The sequence below is a fragment of the Neofelis nebulosa genome, chromosome 9, assembly GCF_028018385.1.
Source record: "Neofelis nebulosa isolate mNeoNeb1 chromosome 9, mNeoNeb1.pri, whole genome shotgun sequence".
In the NCBI taxonomy this organism is placed as follows: Eukaryota; Metazoa; Chordata; class Mammalia; order Carnivora; family Felidae; genus Neofelis; species Neofelis nebulosa.
In genome coordinates this window covers 91,933,889-91,956,764 of record NC_080790.1, presented here as the reverse complement: position 1 = coordinate 91,956,764, position 22,876 = coordinate 91,933,889, and the positions used below count along the sequence as shown (strand labels likewise).

The 22,876-nt window shown below is 49.8% G+C and overlaps 2 protein-coding genes across 4 annotated transcripts in view; one reads left to right on the top strand and one right to left on the bottom strand.

Moving 5' to 3' along the window:
* Positions 1-347: 347 nt before the first annotated feature.
* On the top strand, positions 348-13,032 carry CST7 (cystatin F). Of its 3 annotated transcripts, XR_009248772.1 has the most exons (5): positions 348-530; positions 9,959-10,152; positions 11,799-11,915; positions 12,306-12,373; positions 12,493-13,032. XR_009248772.1 is itself a non-coding variant. In XM_058684689.1 (4 exons), the coding sequence occupies exons 1-4, from the start codon at positions 461-463 to the stop codon at positions 12,568-12,570; spliced, it is 438 nt and encodes a 145-aa protein (XP_058540672.1). In that variant the 5' UTR covers positions 351-460; the 3' UTR covers positions 12,571-13,032. The 3 variants fall into 3 exon arrangements, 2 of the variants coding, with proteins under 2 accessions (XP_058540672.1, XP_058540671.1); XM_058684689.1 differs by lacking the exon at positions 12,306-12,373 and having other exon boundaries at positions 351-530; positions 9,980-10,152; XM_058684688.1 differs by lacking the exon at positions 12,306-12,373 and having other exon boundaries at positions 351-530.
* Positions 13,033-16,317: 3,285 nt separating this feature from the next.
* APMAP (adipocyte plasma membrane associated protein) overlaps positions 16,318-22,876 on the bottom strand; it is a 35,994-nt gene continuing 29,435 nt past the window's right edge. The window contains exon 9 of the mRNA XM_058684686.1: positions 16,318-18,591. Within this exon, the coding sequence (XP_058540669.1) occupies positions 18,382-18,591 (210 nt within the window). The 3' untranslated portion in view covers positions 16,318-18,381. The remainder of the gene's footprint in view (positions 18,592-22,876) is intronic.

The window sequence follows — 22,876 nt, the reverse complement described above, 5'->3', positions numbered from 1 at the left end:
CTCAAACTGGCTCCTCACCGTCAGTACAGAGCCTTGGGGCTCCAACTCAGGAACGGTGAGATATGACCTGAGCCAAACAGGGTCCGCGGCTTAACCAACGCAGCCACCCAGGCGCCCCCGTTATCTTTTTAATGCGTTCTCTTCCATGTACGTTCTGAAGGTAGAAAAATCACGAAGGTTTTGTTCACAGCTTCTCATTTCTCTTCCTCCTCCCCTTGCAAATAAACGGTTTGGAAACTTTTGTAAAGGAAGCGGTTGACTTGGTAGCCCAAAGATGTGGAGGTGAGGAGCTTCTAGTCAAAATGATTCAGCAAGAAACCATCACCGCCCCGCGCCGCCCCAGCCGGAGGCAGGCAGCCCCCACCCCGGCCTGGGGGCGGTTTGCAGGGCGGGGCCCCCCCTGCTCTCCAGCACTGGGCACCGACTACCCCAGTGCTCACCGCTCTCCACGCAGGCAGCCATGCGGCAAGCCCGGGAGCTGCTCGCCTTCTGCTGCCTGGTCTTGAGCACCACCGGGCGCCCTTCGCGAGGTAAGGACAGGGTCTCCCCTGGGCCACTTCGTGTCAGGGCTCCAGGGCTCTGGTCGTCCCCGTGGCAAGGTCCCGAAATTGCCCGACGGCGGCTGGGTGCGCCATGAGCTTCCAGCCAGGTTGCCCAAGTCATGTTGCTGAGCCCCAGGGACTGCCTGGGGCGGGCGGGGGGAGGGGGCGGGCAGGGAAGCGTCCTTTGTTTTCAGCCCCTCCAGAGACCGGGGGCCTGAGAACCGTCCGCCCAAGGGAAGCTTTCCTGTGGCTCCTCCACGGGGACCTAGCCCCGGAATGTCCAATGGTTAGTTCCTGCTGCTGTCCTTCGACTTGGCTCCTGGGAGCCTGAATATCAAATACTTCCTGCCGGTCCAGCGTTGGGGGAGAAGGGGAGGGAGGAAGTCGCTGCTGTGCTCCTGGTAGCTGAGGCAGGAGACTGGGTGACTTGCCCAAGCTACACAGCCAGTGAGCACCTGTCCTCACTAGAGCACGGAGAAGCAGGCGATGCCCTCCCATCACTGGAATCATAGGCCAGGGTCACTGGTGGGGACTTAGAGGGCCCCCACTACACCTCCTTTAACTTATATGGTGGAGGCCTCACATGCCCTCATGGTGACACTGCCTCTGACCTCTGGATTGTCTCAGGTGGGTGCTGCATTTGGGGACATCAGGGACAGGACACCCTGCTTCCTCTCTCTCCTCAACCCTCCTTCTTAGCTCTCATGGTTAGGACCCCCCTTCTCCCCGGGATGCCACTGTCTTCCTGTGCCCCCTACTTAGTGCCCATCCCAGGAGGGGACATCAGGGGAAGAAACTGGATGTTCAGCACATTCCTTCTCAAAACCTTAGTGAAGGGTCTGCTGGAGAGATGTGGAGCCTGCTGTCTTAACTATACTGGGATTTCATTATTCACACTCATTGTCAATTGTTTTGCCACATTCCTCTGCTTGCCTGTTTCCTCACTGAACAAAGCAGGGACAGGGACAGGATTGAGTGGGAAATCCAGAGACAGGTGGCACTGGCCAACTACTAGTGGCCTCTTGCTGGCAGGTGCTCCCTCTGCTGCTGCTTACTGCTGGACCAAACCCTCTCCAATCCATGCCCACACCAGAGCCGCCTGTCCCCTTGGGAGGTAGGGGAGATGGGCTCTACCACAGCAGCAGCCCTCCGCTGTGAGACCTACTCTCTGTCACTGAGCAGCATCTGGAAAGTCCAGAGCCCACACTTACATGCAGAGAGCCTTGGGGCACCATAGACTCCCCAAACCTACTAGCTGTGGAACCTGCAGCCTAGCTCCCTAAGCCTCAGTGTCACCATCCATGAGATGGGTAAATAACTGCATCACCTTGGAGAGTCCTGACTGTGGGGGCCCATGGAAAGCACTCTCACTGGGTCTGGGGTGCTTGGGAGCCACCCACCCACATCTCTGCTCTGAGTCTCTGCCATGTCTGCCATGCTGATAGCTTCCCCCACCCCCACCCCTCTGATGTAATCCCTTCTGGTGCTTCCTTCATTTGACAGATGAAGGCCCAGCAAGAACCTCAGAAAGAGGGGCTTGGAGGCCCCTCTTGTCTGGTGGATGGACAGAGACAGGAACTCAGCCCAGCCCCAACTCTGCCTCCATGGCTCTGACAGCCTTTCCCTTCCCTCCTCTGAGAACAGATTCCAGAGCCTTCCCATGGGGGAGTAGAGTATGACAGGGCCCCTGATGATGGTGCCATTTGGGCATATGACTTCCCCACACACAGACACTAAATTGCACTGACAGAAATGCAGAGCCCCATGGCAGCTTCCCTCTCTGATCCCTTCAGGACTTGGGAAATTGCTGCATCATTGTCCTTAGCCCATCTGTTGTCTCTCTGGGAGGCTCCACTGGGCTGCCATGTCATACTCTGCCTCCCTCCCCTGCCCCTAGCCAAACTTGCAGTGGCCCATCTTCCCATTTACAGGGCTGCCAGAGCAGAGGCCCCAGAGACCAGCAGCCACCACTCTTTCCACCTGTAAGATGACATGAGTTCTTGTTACCAGTAGCAAGGGCTAGGTACACCTGCCACACCCAAAGACCACCAGCAGCAAGGTTCACACTCCCCTGCATCCTGGGAAGGGGCCCTGAGAACTGCTATAGGCTGCATCTGGGCCCATGGGGGTCACCTGTTTACCCTCAGCGACCTCTGCTGTAGCCATATTGCATATTTGATATTTGTTAATCATTACACTATTCATGTCATTTGTCCATAAAACTTCATTTGGACTGGCTCCTGTCTTCTCATCACTGCTCTGTGAGGCCAGTGCCATCAACATCCCTATTTTACAGAGAAGGATACAGAGGCTCAGAGAGGGGTAGGCAACTTGCCCAAGACTTCACAGCCTGAGAGGCATAGCTGGGATTCAAATTCTGAGCATGCGTCAGTGGGTTAAATCAAGGACTAACCATATGTAGCCTCAAAAGGATGGGCCTATCCTTAACTGAGAGCCCCCAGAACACAGCTGGGTGGGTGCAGCCCCATGGAATTCATGGCAATGACCCAGACTTACTGAATTTTTGTGTCTTACAAGAAGAGCACACGGATATGGGGCTCAGGGTGACATCTCCAGGTAGGGGCAGTACCCTACCCCAGTGGACCCCAGTACCCATGAGCCTAACATTCACTACCTACCACCCAAGTTCTTAAGCATAGCCTTCCAGACTGTAAGCTCTAGGAGCAGGAACCTATAGGGCCCCCTCCCCATGCGTCTCAACACCTGACCCACAACAAGGGCTCAGAGATGCTGTTGGGGAAAGCCCAGCGTGGATGTGTCCAAGCAGCTGCACAGAGGAAACCACCCCAGGTGACAGGGGAAGAGGCATCTGCAGGGACTGTCAGCATTTGGCTCTTGGGCACCCTGGTTCCCTTCTCAGGGATAGTTTCACAAGCTGGGGTTCCCTCCACCTCCAGTAGAACACTCCTGAAAGAGAAAGGTGATGGGGAACCCCAGCCTCCCCAGAGCACCCCCTTTTCCTTCCACTTGCAGGAACTAGCCCCCCCCTCATAACTGGGACCCCCAAAGTAGCAATCAGGGTGGGGCAGGGCAGGCTGGAGGGGACCACAGCTCTCTCCAAAGGGTCTAGTCTTCCAAACAGCTTCAGTACTTGGGACACATGACCAGCATCCTGGGTTCTACTGCCTTCCTACAGGACATGTGTCCAACACATCTTAGTTTTTCAGAAAAGTAAATTAAGGAACGTCTACCAAAAGCATTTACTACTGGATTATTTTACCAGCTGTTCTTGGTGAGGAAGTCTTTGCCCCATGTCTCTTACAGACATTGCTTGTAAGTTTGGTGGTAATTCCAAGGCAGATTACTCCTCTTTACTCTGTGTAGAAACAGTCAACTGTTGCAGCAGGTAACATCCTGGCAGTGTCCCCAAGCTTTGGCATCATCTGTCCAATTGTGGATTTCATTTAAACTCTTAGGTGTTCTGGGGCCTGTACATGCAGTACTCCCCTTAGAGAGGAGGTGCTCGGAGAGCACCTTGGGGTGGCCTCCAGAGCCTGGCACACAAACAGGGGTCAGTGTCATACTCTGAAGGAAAGGGTGTGGAGGCAGATGGAGAACAGGACAGGATGTTGGGAGTAGGAATCATTTGGGATTTATATGGAAAGTTACATTTTTAAGCAAGGAATAGCAGAACATTTCCTTGAAGCTCTGCCTCCCATTCTGATCAGAGGGAGAGGAGACTTTTAGACTCCTCTGGGTGTTGAACAAGGAGGAGGGGTGGTTTATGGAAGACGACAGGGGGAGATCCCCTGGGGCAGGCCCCAAGCAGCTGCGGAGACTGTGGGATCCCCGGCTGCCCCCTAGCTGATTCCTACCCACAGGTTCTGCTGCAGTGCCCGCTGTCCTGGGCCTGCTGAGTGCACGGCCCCTGGGAGGAGGCTACAGCAGCCTCAGATAAGCAGCCCCCTAACTTTAGCATCTTGCATCTGCACCCCGAGTGCTCAGTCCCGGGTGCTGTTACAACTGCATGCTGGGGGCAGACCTCGGTCCCCCACTCAGCCCAGCACAGCCTGCTGTCTCCCTCATCTGCCCCCAGGTCCCCCTGTGCCCTGGTGTCTTGCCTAGTCTCTTGAGTCATTTTCTTCAAGATCAGCTACAGTTATTCCTCTCCTGAGAACATGAAGGGTCCCTGGGCATCCTGCTCCCGGGGCTGCTCTGGCAGAGCCTGCATGCCCTCCTTTCATACTTGTCCACCCTGGCCAGGCCCCACAAGGGACATCTGCCCACCTTCATCTTTGCTGTTCCCCCAGGCTTTGTGCCCTTCTGGGTGTGCCCCCCACTCACTCCCCAGCTGGCATCAGAACCATTCAGGCTGTGATGCAGAATCTGGGACTGCACTCCCTAGGGAAGGCCCACCTGCCTGGGCAGGGGCAGCACAGTGCAGCTCCATGCAGAATTTCTCATTTCTCCTCACAAAACTGCTCCTCTGCCCATTGCTCTTTCTATTGTCACCCAGGCCATCACCATGTCCCCGGTCTGAATCCTGGATCAACCTTTGCTTGCTGCCCCCGCCCCCCAGCCTCCAGCTGCCCTGTCAGTCCTGTCTTAGCACAGCCTTGTCCTCTTCACCTGGGTCACCTCCACAGTTTTTTCAGTGGCCTCCCATTTTCCAGCCTCCACCCCCTCCCCCCAGGGCTCTCTTCTTGCCCAGTGTCAGCTTCCTGGGAGCCTCCCGGCCTGCGCACCTCCCCTTCCAACCTCCCCTCCAGGACTGTGGGCTCCCCAGGCTCTAAGTCATTTGGCATTACCTGTAGTGTAGCACCTACAAGAAATACTTCTTGGATGAGAAAAAAAAAATGTTTGGTCTTTATAATTATTTGAAGCTGATTTAAACCCACTCTGCACTCCTCTGGGGCCTTAGTCTCTCCTGGGTGGAATGGGGACACATGCTGCCCTTGGTTGTGACAAGAAAAGAACAGTTCTGGCTGTCCTGCTCCCCAGACTTCAGCTGCACAGCACACACCCAGATGCCCCATCCCTGATGACAGCCCAGGGCCCCCTTCGTGTGGGAGGGGCTCACCCCTGGCCCAGGCCACCCAGGCTGCCCTGTCATCTCTTGCTCAGAACCCACGTGGTGGCTCCTGTTCTTCTCTGAAGGACCACTGCCTCTTTGGGACATTGATTCTCCATGAAAAGCCTTTCCCTGTTGATTTCTCTTAAAGGATCCTAAAAATAGATTTGACTTTTCAACTTTTTTTTTTTTAATTAAAAACTGTTCAGACAGCTGTGCTGATGAAGTTTTACTGACTTGAAGCCTACATTTTAGGAAATGTGGTTAAATAAAAATAAACCAACTTCAGTGTTTTCCCTAAACTTTTTGTAACATTACCGAAATTGCTCAGGAACCAACATCACATGTTTGAACAGGACACTTATCTGAGGTTAGGCCGCACCTATTTTCACTTCATTTTTTAATCCTGTTAAATTCAAGGAAAATTAAATTTAATACGTTTTATTTAAAAAAACCATTAGCAGTGGTTACCTTTGAGATCATGAGTGACTTCTAATTTTGTTCTTATATTCTTCTGTATTTTTTTAATGTCCCACCAAAAATACATAAGCTTATAATCAGAAAAAGCAATAAATGTAATTTATACAAAGCAAAAAATAGAAGTCATATTGATCCATAGCAAGGGGGGGGGGGTGGTGGTCCTGTAATCTCTGAGAGCAGGAATAACATTAGAGCTTCAATCCTTGTGCCAACGTGGCTTCATTCTTTCTCTGCCATCCAGACTACATTGATGAGCAGAAATGAAGCTATCAAAATGGTTTTTTGTTTAAACTAAAGATCATGCTACACTTCCTGTGGTCAACAGGCACAGGTGCTAGAGGAGCAGGCCCTGGGCCCAGCCCCTCCCTCCTCACGTTAGCATGTTTGTGTGCAGGGGCCAGGAGGCCCCCCCCAGTAACACCACCTGAGTCACAACCACGTGGGAAGCTGGGGAAATGCAGGTTCCAGGGCCTGACCCAGCCCAACCAGCCGAGCTGCTGGTGCTCAAGGATCACAAGTAGTTTTCCTTGTTTCCATCTTCAGAGACTTTAACCAAAGACTGTCCTGTGAGGGCTGGATTCCTGCAAGAGAATCCCAGTGTTGTAAGGGACAAAGCTATGAGGGAAACTGAGGCCAGCAGATGGCCATAACCCTGTGTTGGTAAGGGCACCAGCAGTATGCTGTTTTCACAGGGGACAGAGGGCAGGTCCTTGGGGCTGCTAAAGCTTTGGGAGCCTCACAGAGGTATCATGGGCTTAGTCTTGATGTTTCGCCTTTGGCCCAAGGAACCAGCTGGGGAAGATCCATCTGCCAGGCAGGGCCCTGCTTGGTCAAGCAGTGCTGGCCCTCCCCAGACAGCAGGAAGCCCAGGGCCACAGAACACACAGACCTGTACCTTCCCATGCCAGTCCTCCTTCCATTGTACTACTCACACAGGGGAGGGGACAGCAACCAGCCAGTGCCCACCTCCCATCCCACCTGTCCTGGTTCTCACACTTGGCAGGGGTCTCATGTACACAAGGAGGTGTACAGCATACAAGGCACTGTGTGCACAAGGGGGTCTTGTGCCATAGCAGGGGCACAGCACACAAGGCACCATCCTGCTCAGCACTTCCTAGGCCCAGCCAGCCCACTGGCCCTATCTAACTCCTACCCCCACTCCCATACAAGGTAACAGGCATTTCCCTCAGCCCCCTTCTGTCAGTCCCCATGGGTGGGGGACTCCTTGTCCCCAGTGGAACATCCCAATGCAGCTTCCATTCTAGAAGCTCCCAGAGCTTCTATTAAAGCTCTGTTGAACTTACACTGCCACTTCCTCCCCTCAAGTTGAGATTTCTTGACAACCCAGGGAACCAGCAAGTATCTTGACTCCCTGAAGGCCTGCATGCCTTGTCACCATTATCTTCCTCAACCCAAATGCACTTGAGTGTCTCTGACCTGAGCCAGACTTTGTCTCTCAGGAGGGGATGGGGTGGGCTGGGGTGGGCTGGGGACAGGTCAGGACTAATCTCTCCACCTTACATATGCTCAGCCCGGAAGCTTGGTTAGTGCTGCTGCTACCCACACATCCTGAGTCTCCACTTCCTGCTGTTTCGGCACCTCTGCCTGGTGCTAAACTCAGGCCTCCCCTGACTGAACATAGCCCCCTGCACCACAGGTGCTCCCCAAGGTCACAGTAGAGGGAAGCAAAGTCTCAGAGCAGCTCAGGACACCATGTCCCTATCTATACCCACAGCCACAACCACGTGTAGCTACTGAGCACCTGAAATGTGGCCATGCTACTGAGGAGCTGATTGTCACAATCTGTTTAATTTAGTTAATGAAATAAAACCACTCAGCTCAGGATCATCTCTGGCATGCTAATATTTCAGGGAACTCTGGGAGAAAGTCTTAGTAAAGCAGTTTACAAATGTAAAATCCTCTTCCCATTCTCCCTCCCACCAGTTTATTTAGACTTTTCCCTCCAAACTTTTGACTTTTTATTTAAAAAATTGTTTTTATTATTATTTTTTACATTTATTTATTTTTGAGACACAGAGAGACAGAGCATTAGTCGGGGAGGGATAGAGAGAGAGGGAGACACAAAATCCGAAGCAGGCTCCAGGCTCTGAGCTGTCTGTCAGCACAGAGCCCAACGCGGGGCTCGAACTCACAAAACCATGAGATCATGACCTGAGCCAAAGTTGGACGCTTAACTGACTGAGCCACCCAGGTGCCCCTGACTTTTTATTTTAATACACCAGTTGTCCACTGTAGAAAAATTGACAAATACTGTAGAAAAACTGACAAACAGAGAAACCTAAATTCACCATGAAATGAGCCACCAACCAGAAAAGGCCACCATTGGCTTGTTGTGATACAGAACCTGTGGGGCTTTTTTTTTTTTTTTTTTAAGTTTATTTATTTATTTGGACAGAGCATGAGCGGGTAAGGGGCAGAGATAGAGGGGGACAGAGAATCTAAAGCAGGCTCTACACTGTCAGCACAGAGCCAGATGTAGGACTTGAACTCACAAAACTGTGAAATCATGACCTGAACCAAAATCAAGAATCAGATGCTCAACCAACTGAGCCACCTGGGCACCCAATATATTCGTGTTTTCTTTATAATAGTTTGTAACCCAAATTGGCACACACCCATGCCTCGGCTCTCAGCCCTTCTCTACATGCCCTCCTTGCTTCAGCCACACTGGGGTCCTGGGCCCTCAGACTCCTCTGCCCTCCTGGCCCACAGCTTGCCCCCGGGCTCTCTGTACAGATTTGTGCAGATGGCACAGCCTGATCCTGCATCTCCTGTGGACAGACCCCTGCACAGCTCCTGCCTTGCTTCACCTGCTTGCTTCTCTAGTGTTTGTCTTGCCTGTTTATTTATGGAATGTGAACTCCAGTGAACATAGATTCTGTACCCCCTGAGCCTGCGGGATGAGGAGGGCTCCAGAAGGGCCAGTGAGTGAGCTGGACAAATAAATAAAGTCGGGTCCTTCTTCAGAGTGTGGCCTGGCTCTGCTTCTGTGGGAGCTGAAAGCAGAGGATGTGGAGAGCAGGGCAGGGGTGTGGGGGTCCCTAGTTCTGCCAGGCTCTGTCAAGCACTGAGGGACCCAGCTGCTGGGGGAGAAGCCCCTCATGTTTTTTACCCCATCTTTTATCCAAATATGGGCCTCTGTGGAATAGGAACAGCATGGAAGGATGAAAGCAAGCCAGCCATCCCTCCCTCCACCATACACCAGCTCTGCAGTGGAGCTGGGTGGGAATGTCGCCCAGGCCTGACCCCCATCCTCAGACTTGTATCCAGAACAGCACAGAAGAAGGCAGAACATGAGGGGTACTGGGCTATGCTGCTGCCAGGAGCTGGGGCCCCTGGGGAGGCCAACCCAGAGCCTGGAAGCTTGGCAGATTCTGACAAGAGTCACTGAGGCAGGGTACAGTAGGAGTGTAACCACAAGTAAGAAAGTAGGACAGGCCTTTGGGCACTTCCCCATGGTCCACTTCTTGGGGACAAGCTGAGGAGCTGGGGCCAGATGGTGGTGGCCTCAAAGGCCAACTGGGGTGATTCTTCTAACCCCTGGGGCTGCATCCTGCCCAGAGGCTCTGCCACCTGGAGACATGTTTCGGTTTTCTTTAATGCATTAGAAATGAACCTGGGTTCTGAAGGAGGCTGTGTGGGCAGGCACAGAGACAGGACTATATTTTATTCATCACCAGACCACTCACTGGTCTCAGCTGGTCCTCAGCTCTGAGTAGGGAGCAACCATGGGGACGCATGATAAATGCCATGTGGGGTGTGGGGTGGCTGGTTGAGGGGGTAGGTAGATGGCTGGAGGCCACACTGGGAGCAGACAGGAGAACCAAGGTATGAGGTGCAACACTGGCCTGAGGACCCTGCTAACAGTAATGTTCTTGTCTAGTTCTGTGCTTCTCTCTTTCAGATTTTTGTGCCCAGACCCTTAACTCAGATGTGAAACCAGGATTTCCTAAAACAATAAACCCCAATGACTCAGCAGTCCTCAAAGCAGCCAGACACAGCGTTGAAAGGTTCAACAACTGCACAAATGACATCTTCTTGTTCAAGGAGTCCCACATCAGCAGAGCCCTGGTCCAGGTGAGGGTCTGGGTCTCACGAACAGCCCGTCAAGGACATCCCTAAGAGGCCAGGCTGCAGTGACTCCTATCTTACCAGGGGCTGGCCCACCTAGTACCCATCCATCAAGAACACAGACCCAGGCAGGCCAGGAGGCTGAGAGCAGCAGCCACACAAACAGCCCATGAGCAGCCAAAGCCAGAGTCACCAAGGGCACAGCCAAAAGGCCCTGAGCCACCTCTTACGAAAGCATGCTTCTGGGAGGAGCCATCAGGTTGTGGCCCACAGCACATCTGGAACTAAACCAAGGAGGGCAGGGGCGGAACGGGGCAACTGGCACTGGGCATGCTGAAGGCTGCTGGGTGGGAGTGGGGGGTGGTGGTAGTGGGAAGAAGTGGAAAGCCACCCCACAGGAACCAAAGCGAGGAAAGCATTGCCCCTGCAGAGTGCACACACTTGCATCACCCATCAGAGCCCCTGCCCTGTCTCGCCCCCACAGCAGCCCCATAGGACATCTTGCCATTTTCCATTTGGGCCATGTTTTTCACTCACAGAGCTTTGCCCAAACCACTGCCCCTTACCCACACACAAACCCCAAGGAAAGGTGGTGAGGTGGTCCTACTCTAACAGTTTTTACACATACTAATAATGGTACCCCTGTGTAACAAGATTATTGGAAATTCTAAACATCTTTATACTTTTTGAAAATTGCAAACTTATTTATTTTTGAGAGAAAGCATAAGTGGGGTAGGGGCACAGAGACAGAGGGACAGAGAATACCAAGCAGGCTCCAGGCTGACAGAAGAGTGCTTGATGTGGGGCTTTAATTCACAAACCATGAGATCGTGACCTGAACCCAAGTTGGATGCTCAACTGACTGAGCCACCCAGGTGCCCCAAAACTGTAAACTTGTTAAAGGGCAGCATATTTTTATGATCAGAAAGTGTGTTGTAGAAAGGCAGTCTGGTGTACAGTGGGCTTTGAAAAGCTGTCCCATGAAAATAGCCGAAGTGTTAGCTCTGCAGGGACTCCCCTCAAGGGGCTGTGGGATCTTCTCAAGCCTGGCTCTCACCTCCTGCGGGAACACCATAAGCTCGTGATGCTCCTGCTGGTGCTCGAGGGCCTACAGGAGCTGGTGGATGGGAGGTTATCCCTTGGTGACATTGGGGACTTTATTTCACCTGGTTCTTAGTGGGGCTGAGGCTTTATTGAGAGACCACAAACAAGGAGATGATCCAGGTTGCTGCCACATGCAAGTGGAGAAGATCTATTTTGAAACTGGGAAAAAATTAACCACTGCTGGCATACAGGGCAGGGACTAACCAGCAGATCAGCACAGGCTGCAGGTGAGTGTTGGGCGTGAAGGGGGCATCAGTTCACCTTCACAGGCACAGGGCCCATCCCTGCTGATGGAGAGTTCTGGGCAGGAAGGAAATGTCTTGGACACAGAGCCGCAGTCTCACCTGGGAACCAAGAACTGGTGCCATGAGCAGGACCAACATGAATGGGTAAGAAGGGAGGGTTCTGGGGTCTAGGCAGCAGTGTCCCTCCCAGAGCTCTCTGGTGAGCCCCTTTCCAGGGGTCACGTCCAGGCTTCTCTCCTCCCTGTCTCCATGCCTCCTGCTGGTGTGGCCAAGTAACACAGATGTGGCCTGTTTCCCCCTTAGATTGTGAAGGGTCTGAAGTACATGCTGGACATGGAGATTGGCAGAACTTCTTGCAAGAAGACCCAGCACCCTAGTCTAGACAACTGTGACTTCCAGACCAACCACACCTTACAACGGGTAATCAAAGGGGTCTCGCCTCCTTACACGTACTCACTGCTGTCCCAGCCCCTACCCGCTCCCTAGGACTTTGGGAAACACCCCCTTCATCACCTCTCTGCCTGCAAAGTTCCAAATCTCACTCACAGACCCAGGAGAACACAGAGATGAGACTCCCAAGAGAGCACCTCAACCTGCCCACCCCACACTTCCTCCTACCTGAGGGACACACCTCCAGGAAATAAACACCACGAACTTCCGGACAGGGGTAGTTACAGCAAAAAGAGTTTTCAAACAGTTCAGAAATTATAGACACACATATACATGCAGGGAGAGAGCAAATGTGGCAAAATTCAATTTGCAAATGAAAGAAGTATATATTCTTGAATCACTCTTTCAACTTCTCTGTAGATGTGAAATTCTTCAAAACAACTTGGGGCAGGAGGAGAGCTTAATAAGGAAAATGCACACACACACAGGTATGTGTGCACATGCACAGCCCACAGGCAGCAGCACCAGAACTTAACCTCTGTGGAGCATGTCGGGAGGGCAGCCTCTGCCCCAGGAAGATTCTCAGGAGGATTCTTCTTTGTTTCAGACTTTCAGTTGCTACTCTGAAGTTTGGGTCATCCCCTGGCTCCAGAGGTTCGAGGTGCCCGTCCTCCACTGTCAGTGACTTCCACCTCACAGCAAGACTGCACCTGTGCTGTTTACTGTGCTCAGTCACAGCCCTGTCCTGGCTGTCACAGACCCTTGGACCTTCTAGAGGAGCTCAGCAGTGAGCAGAAGTGCCCACAGGTTCACTGCAAAGTAGCCAGAGTGGAATAAAAAGATACTGCCCCTGGCTAGATTATTTCACATTTTTTTCTAAACTTCATTTTACTAATGCTGTGTCCCAGACAGATTTGGGGTCTGGACACACAGGAGCGAGTCCTCTGGTGGGAATTTTTCAGGTTCTGGACCCCTGAGCAAGCCCAATTACCCTGTGGTCCCACGCTCACCAATGAAAAGCCCAGAGATCCATCCCTCTGACTGAATAACTGTTACAGCACTGGGCAGAGGACCCAAGTCTGCTATTAAGCACCTTTGCCCTTTCATGGATGAATAAAGTCATGAATAAATAGGAATAAAGAACTGACCATCTCAAAGCATCTTTAAAGGGACAGTTAGGAGGGTGAGGTGTTGTGAGGGGTGCCCCTCACTTAGTGGTCTAATGAGTATAAGTGACTTCCATAAAGCCCCTTGGAGGCTTTTCCAGCCACTCACTGCTAGCTAAAATATACTGAAGACCAAAGCAGCCAAAACAGGCCAGCATATATCTACATCATGAACTGGCAGGACAGAAAGCACCCCACTTTGGAGGGCACTTACCCTCCAGCTGGGTATTCTTCTGACAGGGAGCCATACACCCAAGTTCTCTCCACTGCCTTTGAGGCTCAGCATGCACACAACAGCACCTGGGCAGGTGGGGTGAGGCAGAGTGCTGGGACCACTGCCCACAGCACCTCAAAAGAAGGGAGTCCAGGTTAGGGATGGAGGTGTTGTGTTGAGGAGTTGGGAGAAGGAGGGGACCACTGTGAGGTGGGAGGCACTAGGGTCCTCGTAAAAGATAAGGATTGAGCTGGCATTAGAAAGTGCAAGGCTGGGCCACAGAGACACCCAGGAGCTTGTAGACAGAGGCTTCACTCAGAGAAGACAGCCCCCCCAGCCACCTTGTGTAACCCTGGGTTCAAATGCAGAGCCCCTCATGTTGGACTTCTTCCTCTCCAGGTCTCTTCAAACTACAGGCAAAGTACACTGTTGCCTTTAAAAAAAATACAACTTGATAATTCATAGGAAACAGAAAATCTACATTAAATATGTATGACAACTTAGTACACAGTTATAAACTCGATCAGTGTGAACACCATAATGAATTATCCTTTGGCTTCCTTCAGTGAGGACAGAACTACTTTAATAATCCAAATCCTCATTCATTTTTGCTGGCTCACCGCCTTCTGGTCATTTAATTCAGGGACAGTAATGGCAACTATGCCACAAGACATTTAATTTATTCGATGACTCTGAAGGCCATCCTTTCATAAAGATAAATGAGTTCACCCGGCCCTGTTGATCCCATACATACATTAACAAGGTGGCAGGAACACCACCTTGGACACAGACAAGGGGACAAGAAGACACAGCAAATGAAGGGATGACCCCCTGCTAGCTCCCAGTCAGTCCTCATTTACATTTAAAAATGGATCAGAGCACAGAAGGCCAGGCGTCTCCTGAAAATCATTACTAAGCCTCCAGTCCCACTGGCCAACGTGGTATCACCTGGCCTCAAGGTCAAAGACGAGAATGCACACATGTCTGGGGTAGAGCAGCCTCACAGTACCACTGCTCCAAGCTGAGCTGCATTTGAACTCCCCCCGCCCAGCCAAGAGCTAGGGCTGACCTTCCCTCTGGGAACAGAGAAGGAAGCCTCACAGTTTAATCTCAAAACTCTCAGGTTTCAACACCAACCTATCCCCACAATTTTCAAAACATCATTTGAAACCTTGTCCTACAGGGATGCCTGGGTGGCTCAGTAGGTTAAGAGTCACTCTGACTTTGGCTCAGGTCATGATCTCACGGTTATTGGGTTCAAACCCAGCATCGGGCTCTGTGCTGACAACTCAGAGCCTAAAGCCTGCTTCAGATTCTGTGTCTCCCTCTCTTTCTGCCCCTCCCCTGCTTGCACTCTGTCTCTCTCAAAAATGAATAAATATTAAATTTTTTTTAAATAAAATCTCTTCTTATAAAGTAAACAAAGAGAAGTCTTAGAACTAAGGCAAACCAGCTACCAAAGATGCCAGTTGGCCGTGGGCCCCCAACCTCAGGCGTCTGCAAACCTTCTCTACTTGGGGAGCCTCAGGGACCAAACTCCAGGTGGAAATGGGACATCTGCTGTTTTATTATTTCCAATCTGCTTTATGTACTACACCTCATAGAAAACAATGCTTTAAATAACTCTTACACCAGCCATGGTCACAACAAAAGAGGCTGGGCCAGTGAGCCAGTGTGAGGCTATTCTGATTTTTGGAAGACAAGAGCTGGAATACCCGTGTCCTCCATAGAGATATATCTACCAATCATACTCTCGCAGACGTTTTTTTGTTCTGGCCGCCCCTCAGCAGGCCCTGAGGGCACACTGATAGGGCCAATGCACTTTGGCCCTATCAAAGATTTCTCTCCAGACTGACCTGGGAAGGGATGCCAGAGAGCCATTTGGTAGGATTCAAACAGATGAAACTAAACACCCACACAGAGATGGTGTAACTTACTGCAGGGAGCAGATGTCAGCCAGTGATGCCCTGAAGTCTCATCTTGCCAACCCAATTTTACCTGCTGTTTTCAACTTAGAGCTTTACTCTGACTAGGAGAGAATGACTGATACAGAGGGAAGCTGTGACACCATCTAATGTTATTGTCACTGAGAAATGTAAAGTTAAGTACCTGGGATTCTAAGACATACCAGAAATAGGACTGAAGAGAAGAAATACTAATTGCTCAAGGTCTTGAAACTGAGCAAAACCAGTCAAAATTCTAACAGTCTTGCCCTGAGTGTTCTAGCGCTTTCCCCAGCCATGCCTCCTCACTAACTATACACAGACTCTAAGGGATTCAGCTCTACTGTCCCTTCTCCAGGGGTGCAGACAGGCCCCAGCCATGACGGGTGCCTCCCCAACTGCCATGGGGGCCACCTGTGAAGCTTGAAACTATGATGATGCCAGGCCACTCTAGAAGACCAGGAACCCCAGAGGACTCTGATGTGCAGCCAAGGTCCAACCCTTGGGCTGGGCAGTGACCAGCAAAAGGCCAGGTCCTGGGAACACCACCCTGCCTCCTCATCTCCCAGCTTCCCCAGCACATTTTATAGTCAGAGCACAGTTTCTGGCCCAGCAGTGTACTGGCCCTGTGTTCCCAGTGACTTTGGGAAAATCACTCCCCCTAGCTTCCATTCCCCTATAAAATGAGGCCACATCTCTTTCCATCAGTAAAAGGTCAGTGTATGTGAAAACCCCTTTTTTTAAAATTTATTTAAAAAGTAAATTAACTGAACACTTTCAGAGAGAGAGAAAGCACTCATTGGGGGAGGGACAGAGAGAGAGGGAGAGACAGAGAATCCCAAGCAGGCACCATACTGTTAGCATAGCACCCAACACAAGGCTCAACTCCAACTCAGGAACCATGAGATGATGACCTGAGCCGAAATCAAGAGTCAGATGCTTAACTGACTAAGCCACCCAGGAGTCCCTGTGAAAACACTTTCTAAACTACAGACCACTCTGCAAATGCATGTTGATGATAAAAATCTCAAAACAGGGCCTCTGTCATATGAAAGGCAATAAGTGAATCCTGACAGAATTTTTGTAATAGATAATAAAGAAGCACACAATGAATGAATCACTTAATTTAATTTTAAAAGCATGTTAGTAATTCACATTAGTGCAAATCTGTTTCATGTTTACAACAAAAGCACACCACATATTTAAACCTAACAAGGCTATATTTTGTACCTCACCATGGCAAATTACCAGATAAAACACAGCAAATGACACTTTGAGACAGAAAATCAAAATCTGAGTCAAAATCAAGACTCCTTTGCTGAAAACTCTGGAAAGCAATTTACCAGCTTCTCTGCACTGCTAAAAAGTAAGCACTAAAACCAAAGCCCTCTGTTCTCAATCAAGAAGTCAACTTATATATGCTCCTCACATTTAAATTGTTTTTTATGGCAGAATGATCAGGCTTTCCCTTTTCCTGTACAGCTGATGTATGGGATGCACCATTATCTACTAAGAAGTATTTAATAATCACTACTCAACTTTCTTTCCTATAAAGTAATATAAATAACATTAAGTCATTCACCTAATACATTCTGCATTGCATCAACTGGACTGAAGCCAATCTCTGACCCTGTGCTACTGCTGCTGCACATAAAGCCATCCCTGAACAGGTAACACCAGATGAGCCAACCACCAGATCCTGCCTGTTTCGCCTAAAATGAGGCCAGCCCAGCACATGGGAGGGGGGTGGCCGCTGTTGGGAAAGGGAACAAAGGGATTAGTGCCAGCCAGTGCAACACCACATAAATGGTTGAGATTTTACCACAGCTATCAATCCTCTTTGAATTTTAATATCATTACCTATTGAAAATATTTCCTTTGTTAAGTTACTTAAAACAATTCCAGAGAGACGATCTCCTATGGATTCTCACAAACAGGACAGAAAGGAACAGATATTAGGCCCATTTTGTAGGCTGGAAACAGGAACACAGTATGACATCAACAAGCCCAAGAATAAAGCACTGCCAGGAGGCAATGGCTGGAGGGGCTGCCCTGTGCCCTGAGCCAGCCAGATGGACTGCTTGTCCCTAAACAAGGTCCTGACCAAAATGATCCTCTTATCAGCCCTCAATGGAATCAAATTCCAGTCCCTGTTAACATAATTATATTAGAGAAAAACTCCCAGGCAACACCATCAAAAAAGATTAACCAGCAGAAAAGTCAATTTAATTATCATTATTACATGGGTTCCCCTGACAAAATTAGGACCAATGTACAGGCATACCTGTCAGGAAATACAGCAACTTCAGGCTTGTGACCCTCTAGCAAATGGCACTAGCATGTGCACGATTCATCTGTGGGCCTAGTGGTGAGGAGCAAAGGTATGTAAACAGGACCTGCCTAAATTCTCCCCTGCAGTACCCAGCTGCTGGATCATTCCATCAATGTAGTAAGTTGTTCACAGAGAAGAGCCCAGGGAGTCCTGAGCTGCTGCTTCTATGCATTTACTCGGGTCCTTGCCTTTAAATGGTTATAGGGACTCAGGAGTCTTGAAAAGCCTCTGGTTCAGAGTGGGACAGGCTGGAGGGTGTGAGCTATGGAAGGGAACACCCAGGATCAAGGTCCCAAGTCCCACACAACTCTACATCTAGAGTTAGAATATCGCTCTAAGGTCTTTACTTACATAGCTCCGCCCACTGGCCTCAACACATGTTTGCACTGAGCTCTCCTTGCCCTTCCCATGCCCCTCCCCCAAAGACAGGTATTACCCCATTTTACAGTAAAGACACTGAGGCTGGCAGGACAGCCAGTAGCAAAAACAAGATCCTTAGACAGCTCATCTACACTCTATCCACCAAACCTTGAGACCTGTTATAAGTGTATGAAGTCTCCTAAGTCCTAGAGAATCACTGTACTTAGAAAGGTTTTTTTTTTTTTTAACAGAAAATAGTTTAACATGGACTTATCCTCCCTATGGCAAATTATGCTTCCCTCTAAATGCAATGTCAAACCCAGGGGAGAGGTATCCCACAGGGGCCCAGACATCCACAGGGTCTCACTGTCCACTTCCAAGGACTGGCAGGTGCAGGTGGAAAGGGCTGTGTGCATGGTACCTCCTGGAACAGGAGTAGTGCCCAGTGTGAGGACTCCTGGCACAGCCACAGTCAGGCTGGCTAAACAGACTGAAGGTTGAGTCTGCAGAGGAAGGGGGCCCTGAAGGAGCCCAGGTATAGATGCCCATCATGCTCGTGCACTTCACTGATGTAGGAGGCCACCTGCCCGTCGGGATCGTGCAAGCTTCTCCGGAACGCCCCGCTGTCGCTGAGTTCTAGAACAAGGCTGTACCGTGGCACAAACTTCATCACAGTCTCCTGACTAAACAGCTGGGAAGGAAACGGCATGAGGAGAGGTTAGCTTCTGACCAAGGGAGGGGTGTGAGCAGATCCAATTTGCTAAAAACAAGACCAAAGGCCCAAAATGGAATCACTTATGCTCAGTCCCACATCACTAAACCAGATCTAACTTACTTACAGTTTGGGCTCTCCCAGAAATAGAATTTTACATGAGTCAATCAGAAATCTCCTGATCAGCACTAGCAAGGTAATGTGCCTGACAGACCCCTTCCATCCCCTAAAGGAAAACAGCCCAGCAATAATCAACCTGGGTTTTTTTGTTTTTGTTTTCCCAGGGTAACCCCCTTGGTTCCCACCTCTTCCTGCCCGGAAGTCTTTCATTTTGTACAGTTCCTCCAAACTCCTATCTGCTCGACTAGATGCTGCCCGAATCAGGAGTCACTGATCAAAGCCAATAAGATCTTTGACATTTACTCAGTTAAATTTTACTTTTAACAGATGCCACAGCCACTCGCCATCTCATAAGGACCCAGCTCTTCCAGTGACAGGGAAGCCACATAGAATAAACCAGCTCCCTGCCCTTGGCACAGGACCTGCCACCCCACAGGCATCCCCCACCTCTGCCCCCATGCAGATCAGGCCAAGGAGCCTCCTGTCATGTGCACCCAGGGGCAAGGCTAGCCCAGCACAAGGATTACAGCTTTCTAACAGCCCTCTGCATGGTACCCGCTAGACCCAATGCAGGCGCTGCTCCAGACAACCCAGCTGAACCCAGAGAAGGGTTCAGGGCTCCCCACATCTGACGAAGACACAACACTGAAGCCAATGCCCAGACTGACATGGACTCCACCACAGCTTAACCAGAATGAACGCCAAGCTCTCAGACTAAGTTTAACACATTTCAAACATGCAAGGTGCAAATGATGGAGACATGACAGCAGTTTGTGTTGATGAGGAAAGACCTGGACAAGTTAAATGAGCATGTCCCTCCCCCCTGAGCCCTGGCAGCTCTGCTCAAGGCCAGAGTACAGATGGAGGAAAACCCCTCCATGCTAAGCAAGGCACCGTCTAGCAGCCTCCTGACTCAGCCAGGTCAAGGGCCACATGGGGCTACTGAAGGGTTTTAAGAGCAGAGAAACCAGAGGGTGAAATATGAAATTTCTGGCAGAGCAGGACACTAGGGAGGAAATGATGCCAGTACACGACTGCATAAGGCCAATGAGCGCAAATTAATAGGCAGATGTCTACCTCTTTTTAATTTTTTTTTAATGTATTCATTTTTGAGAGAGAGAAAGAGACAGAGTGAATGGGGGAGAGGCAGAGAAAGGGAGAGAGAAAATCCCAAGCAGGCTCCATACTGTCAGCACAGACATGGGGCTCGAACTCAAAAAACCATGAGATCATGACCTTAGCCACAACCAAGAGTTGGATGCTTAACTGACTGAGCCACCCAGGCGTCCCTATCTACCTCTTAATGTAAGGGGAAACAGCCAAACAACTGTACGTGTCCAGTGGATAATGTCTCCCAGACAAAGGAGAAACCTTGCAAAGGTCCAAACAGACATACAAGTTGACTGAGTTCTAAAAAGTTTTATGGCAACCAAAGTTACATTATAACTTAAAACACTCCATAAGACTTCCCACGGCCTGTGAAATGCCATCTCACTTCAGTGTTAGGTCCTCCCTTTTCTGCTCTATCTTATCCCTAAGACATCTCACCCTCTCTCTTTGGTTTAAGTTGCTTTCCCAGAAAGCCCTCAAATCTTCGCCCCAATTTCTAACCCCCAGTGCTGAAACTTCCCCACCCAGACTTTCTAAAAGCTCTTCAAACTCAACAGACTCCCCAGCAGAGGAGACCAGGCCCCCTGACACCAGCTGCTGATGCCAAGAACCCTGCCCTCATGCCTGATCCCTTCTCTCCAAGCCATGCAAGCCGGGCCCCATGGGGTCTTATCATGTGTATGTACCTCCCACCCCAGGCTCTGCCTTACCACCCTTCCTGGCTGCCGCAGCCTCCTCCACGCCAAGCTCCTCACAGCCAGTGGAGCTATGCCACAGGCTGCTCTCCACACAGCAGCTTCAGTTGTCACTTTAAAATTTCCTTTGTGCTATATTACTCCCCACCCAAACAATTCAGTCAAGAAGTGACTTGTGAAACCCAGCAGGGTAGGTGTGTGCAGAGGCTGGAACCACAGTGGCCTAGACCAAGAGTCAGTCTTAGCAGGGTGAGGGACAGTCCACGCTGGGGGTAAGGAGAGGGCAGTGGCATGAAGCAGGGCATCAGAACCCAGGCAGGGTGAGACATGTTCCTACAGTGGGGTGATCAGGCACAGGCTGGCAGAGCTCAGGCAGAGTGAGGAGGGTGTTTGCCTGGGGACGACTTGGTGCAGGTACCAGAGTCTCTGAGAGAAAAGGCAAGCCCCTCACATGGCTGGGAGGAGGAAGAAGGCCCAGTGTAGGATGCTAGAGCTCTAGCAGGACCTATGATGGAGGACAATGGTCAGATTGGTGATGTCTGGGGAATCTGATCAAATAGGTAGGAAAGATAATAGGATCTAGGTTTCTTACTACTAGAAAAGGGAAATACAAATACAGAAGTGGAGAAAACTAGAATAAATCCTGTGGTATGAGACTGGAAGCAGCAATACCAGCATTACTTACCAGCATCAATTTAAATAAACAGATGGCAAATAAACATGTGTGAACATGTGTACATACACTGTATATACAGTTGACCCCTGAACACCAGTTTGAACTGCAGCAGGTCCACCTATATGCAGATTTGTTTTGATAAATATAGTGCTGTATATGTATTTTCTCTTCCTTACAATTTTAATATTTTTTTCTCTAGTTTACTTTATTGTAAGAATACAGTATATAATACATATAACACATAAATTATATGTTAATCAATTGTTTGTTATCATTGAGGCTTCTGGTCAACAGGCTGTTGGTAGCTAAGTCTTTGGGGAGTCAAAGGTTATAGGCATATTTTCAACTGCACAGGGGCCAGTGTCCCTAACCCCCATGTTGTTCAACAGTCAAATGTATTGATAAATGTATGAATACACATGCATATATTCCCTGGTTTTGTCTATTGAGGGAGCCTGGTGGCAGTGATACACCAAAAGCAATGAGCACAAGCAACACCAGATCCCCTCTAGAAGGAACCAGGGCTCCTTGGAGAAATGGTTGATTACAGAGCTGGAACATGGAAAATACAAGATGAGCCTAAACACTGTATGGTGCCAGAAAGTAAGGAACCACTCCAAAAATGTTAGGAATATGTGCAAAGGTCAGGGAGCCACACTGAAGGGGCTCCCACTGGCCATAGCCAGACAATTTGAGCCTCAAAATAAATAATGATAGTAATAGACTATAATCCATTGAATAAAAAAAGACAACCATGAGATCATACCGATGTTTACTTATTTAGAAAGTACTTCTTCACAAAATATGTGTTAATTACTAGTGGAAAAGGAGTGACTTCACAATGGAGAAGCCTGGCATTCACCACAGAATCAAGTGGCCAACACTGCCACCGCCAGCATGGGACAAGCTGACATCATGTGCCTCCTCACAGGACACACTGAGAACACAACTTCACTTCATGGTCTTCCTGCCAGAGATGCATAACCTAAATCTAATCATTAGAAATGCCAGATGACCCAAATGGAAGTATACTCTGCAACATAACTGACCTGTAATTCTCAAAAAGATCAAGACTAAGGCACTGTTCCAGACTGAAGGAGAATAAAGAGACATGACAAGTCAAGGCCACTCCTTGTCCTGAGTTGAATCCTCTGTTACGACATCACCAGGGTAACTCCCAAAACTCAAATGGGGTCTGTGGATTGGATGGCCATCACTATCCATGTGAGTTTCCTGTTTCAGTGGGTGGTCATGGGGAGAATGTCCTTATTACAGGAAAATCACAAAAGTATCTGAGGATGCAGGGCATCAGGTCAGCAACTATTGCAATAGTTCAAGGACAAAAGTCCTTTGCTGCTCTTCTAAGTCTGATACTGTCTCAAAACTAAAAACACAGAAAAACTAAAAACATACCAAAATCCTCAATGACTTCAATCACATTTAGAATAAAATCTAGCCTCTTTTTCACATCTGCAAGGCCTGTGGTCCTCTCCCATTGCACTCAATCTGCCGTCTCTGTGGCCACACAAAGGTGCTGAGCTCTCCCGCACCAGGAACATGTGTCACCACTCTGGCTCCTTCTCATACCTGTGGTCTCAGCTCCCTGAGCACACATCCTTCCACAGTAATTCTGAGAGCCTACCGTGTGCCAGACAGTGTTCTA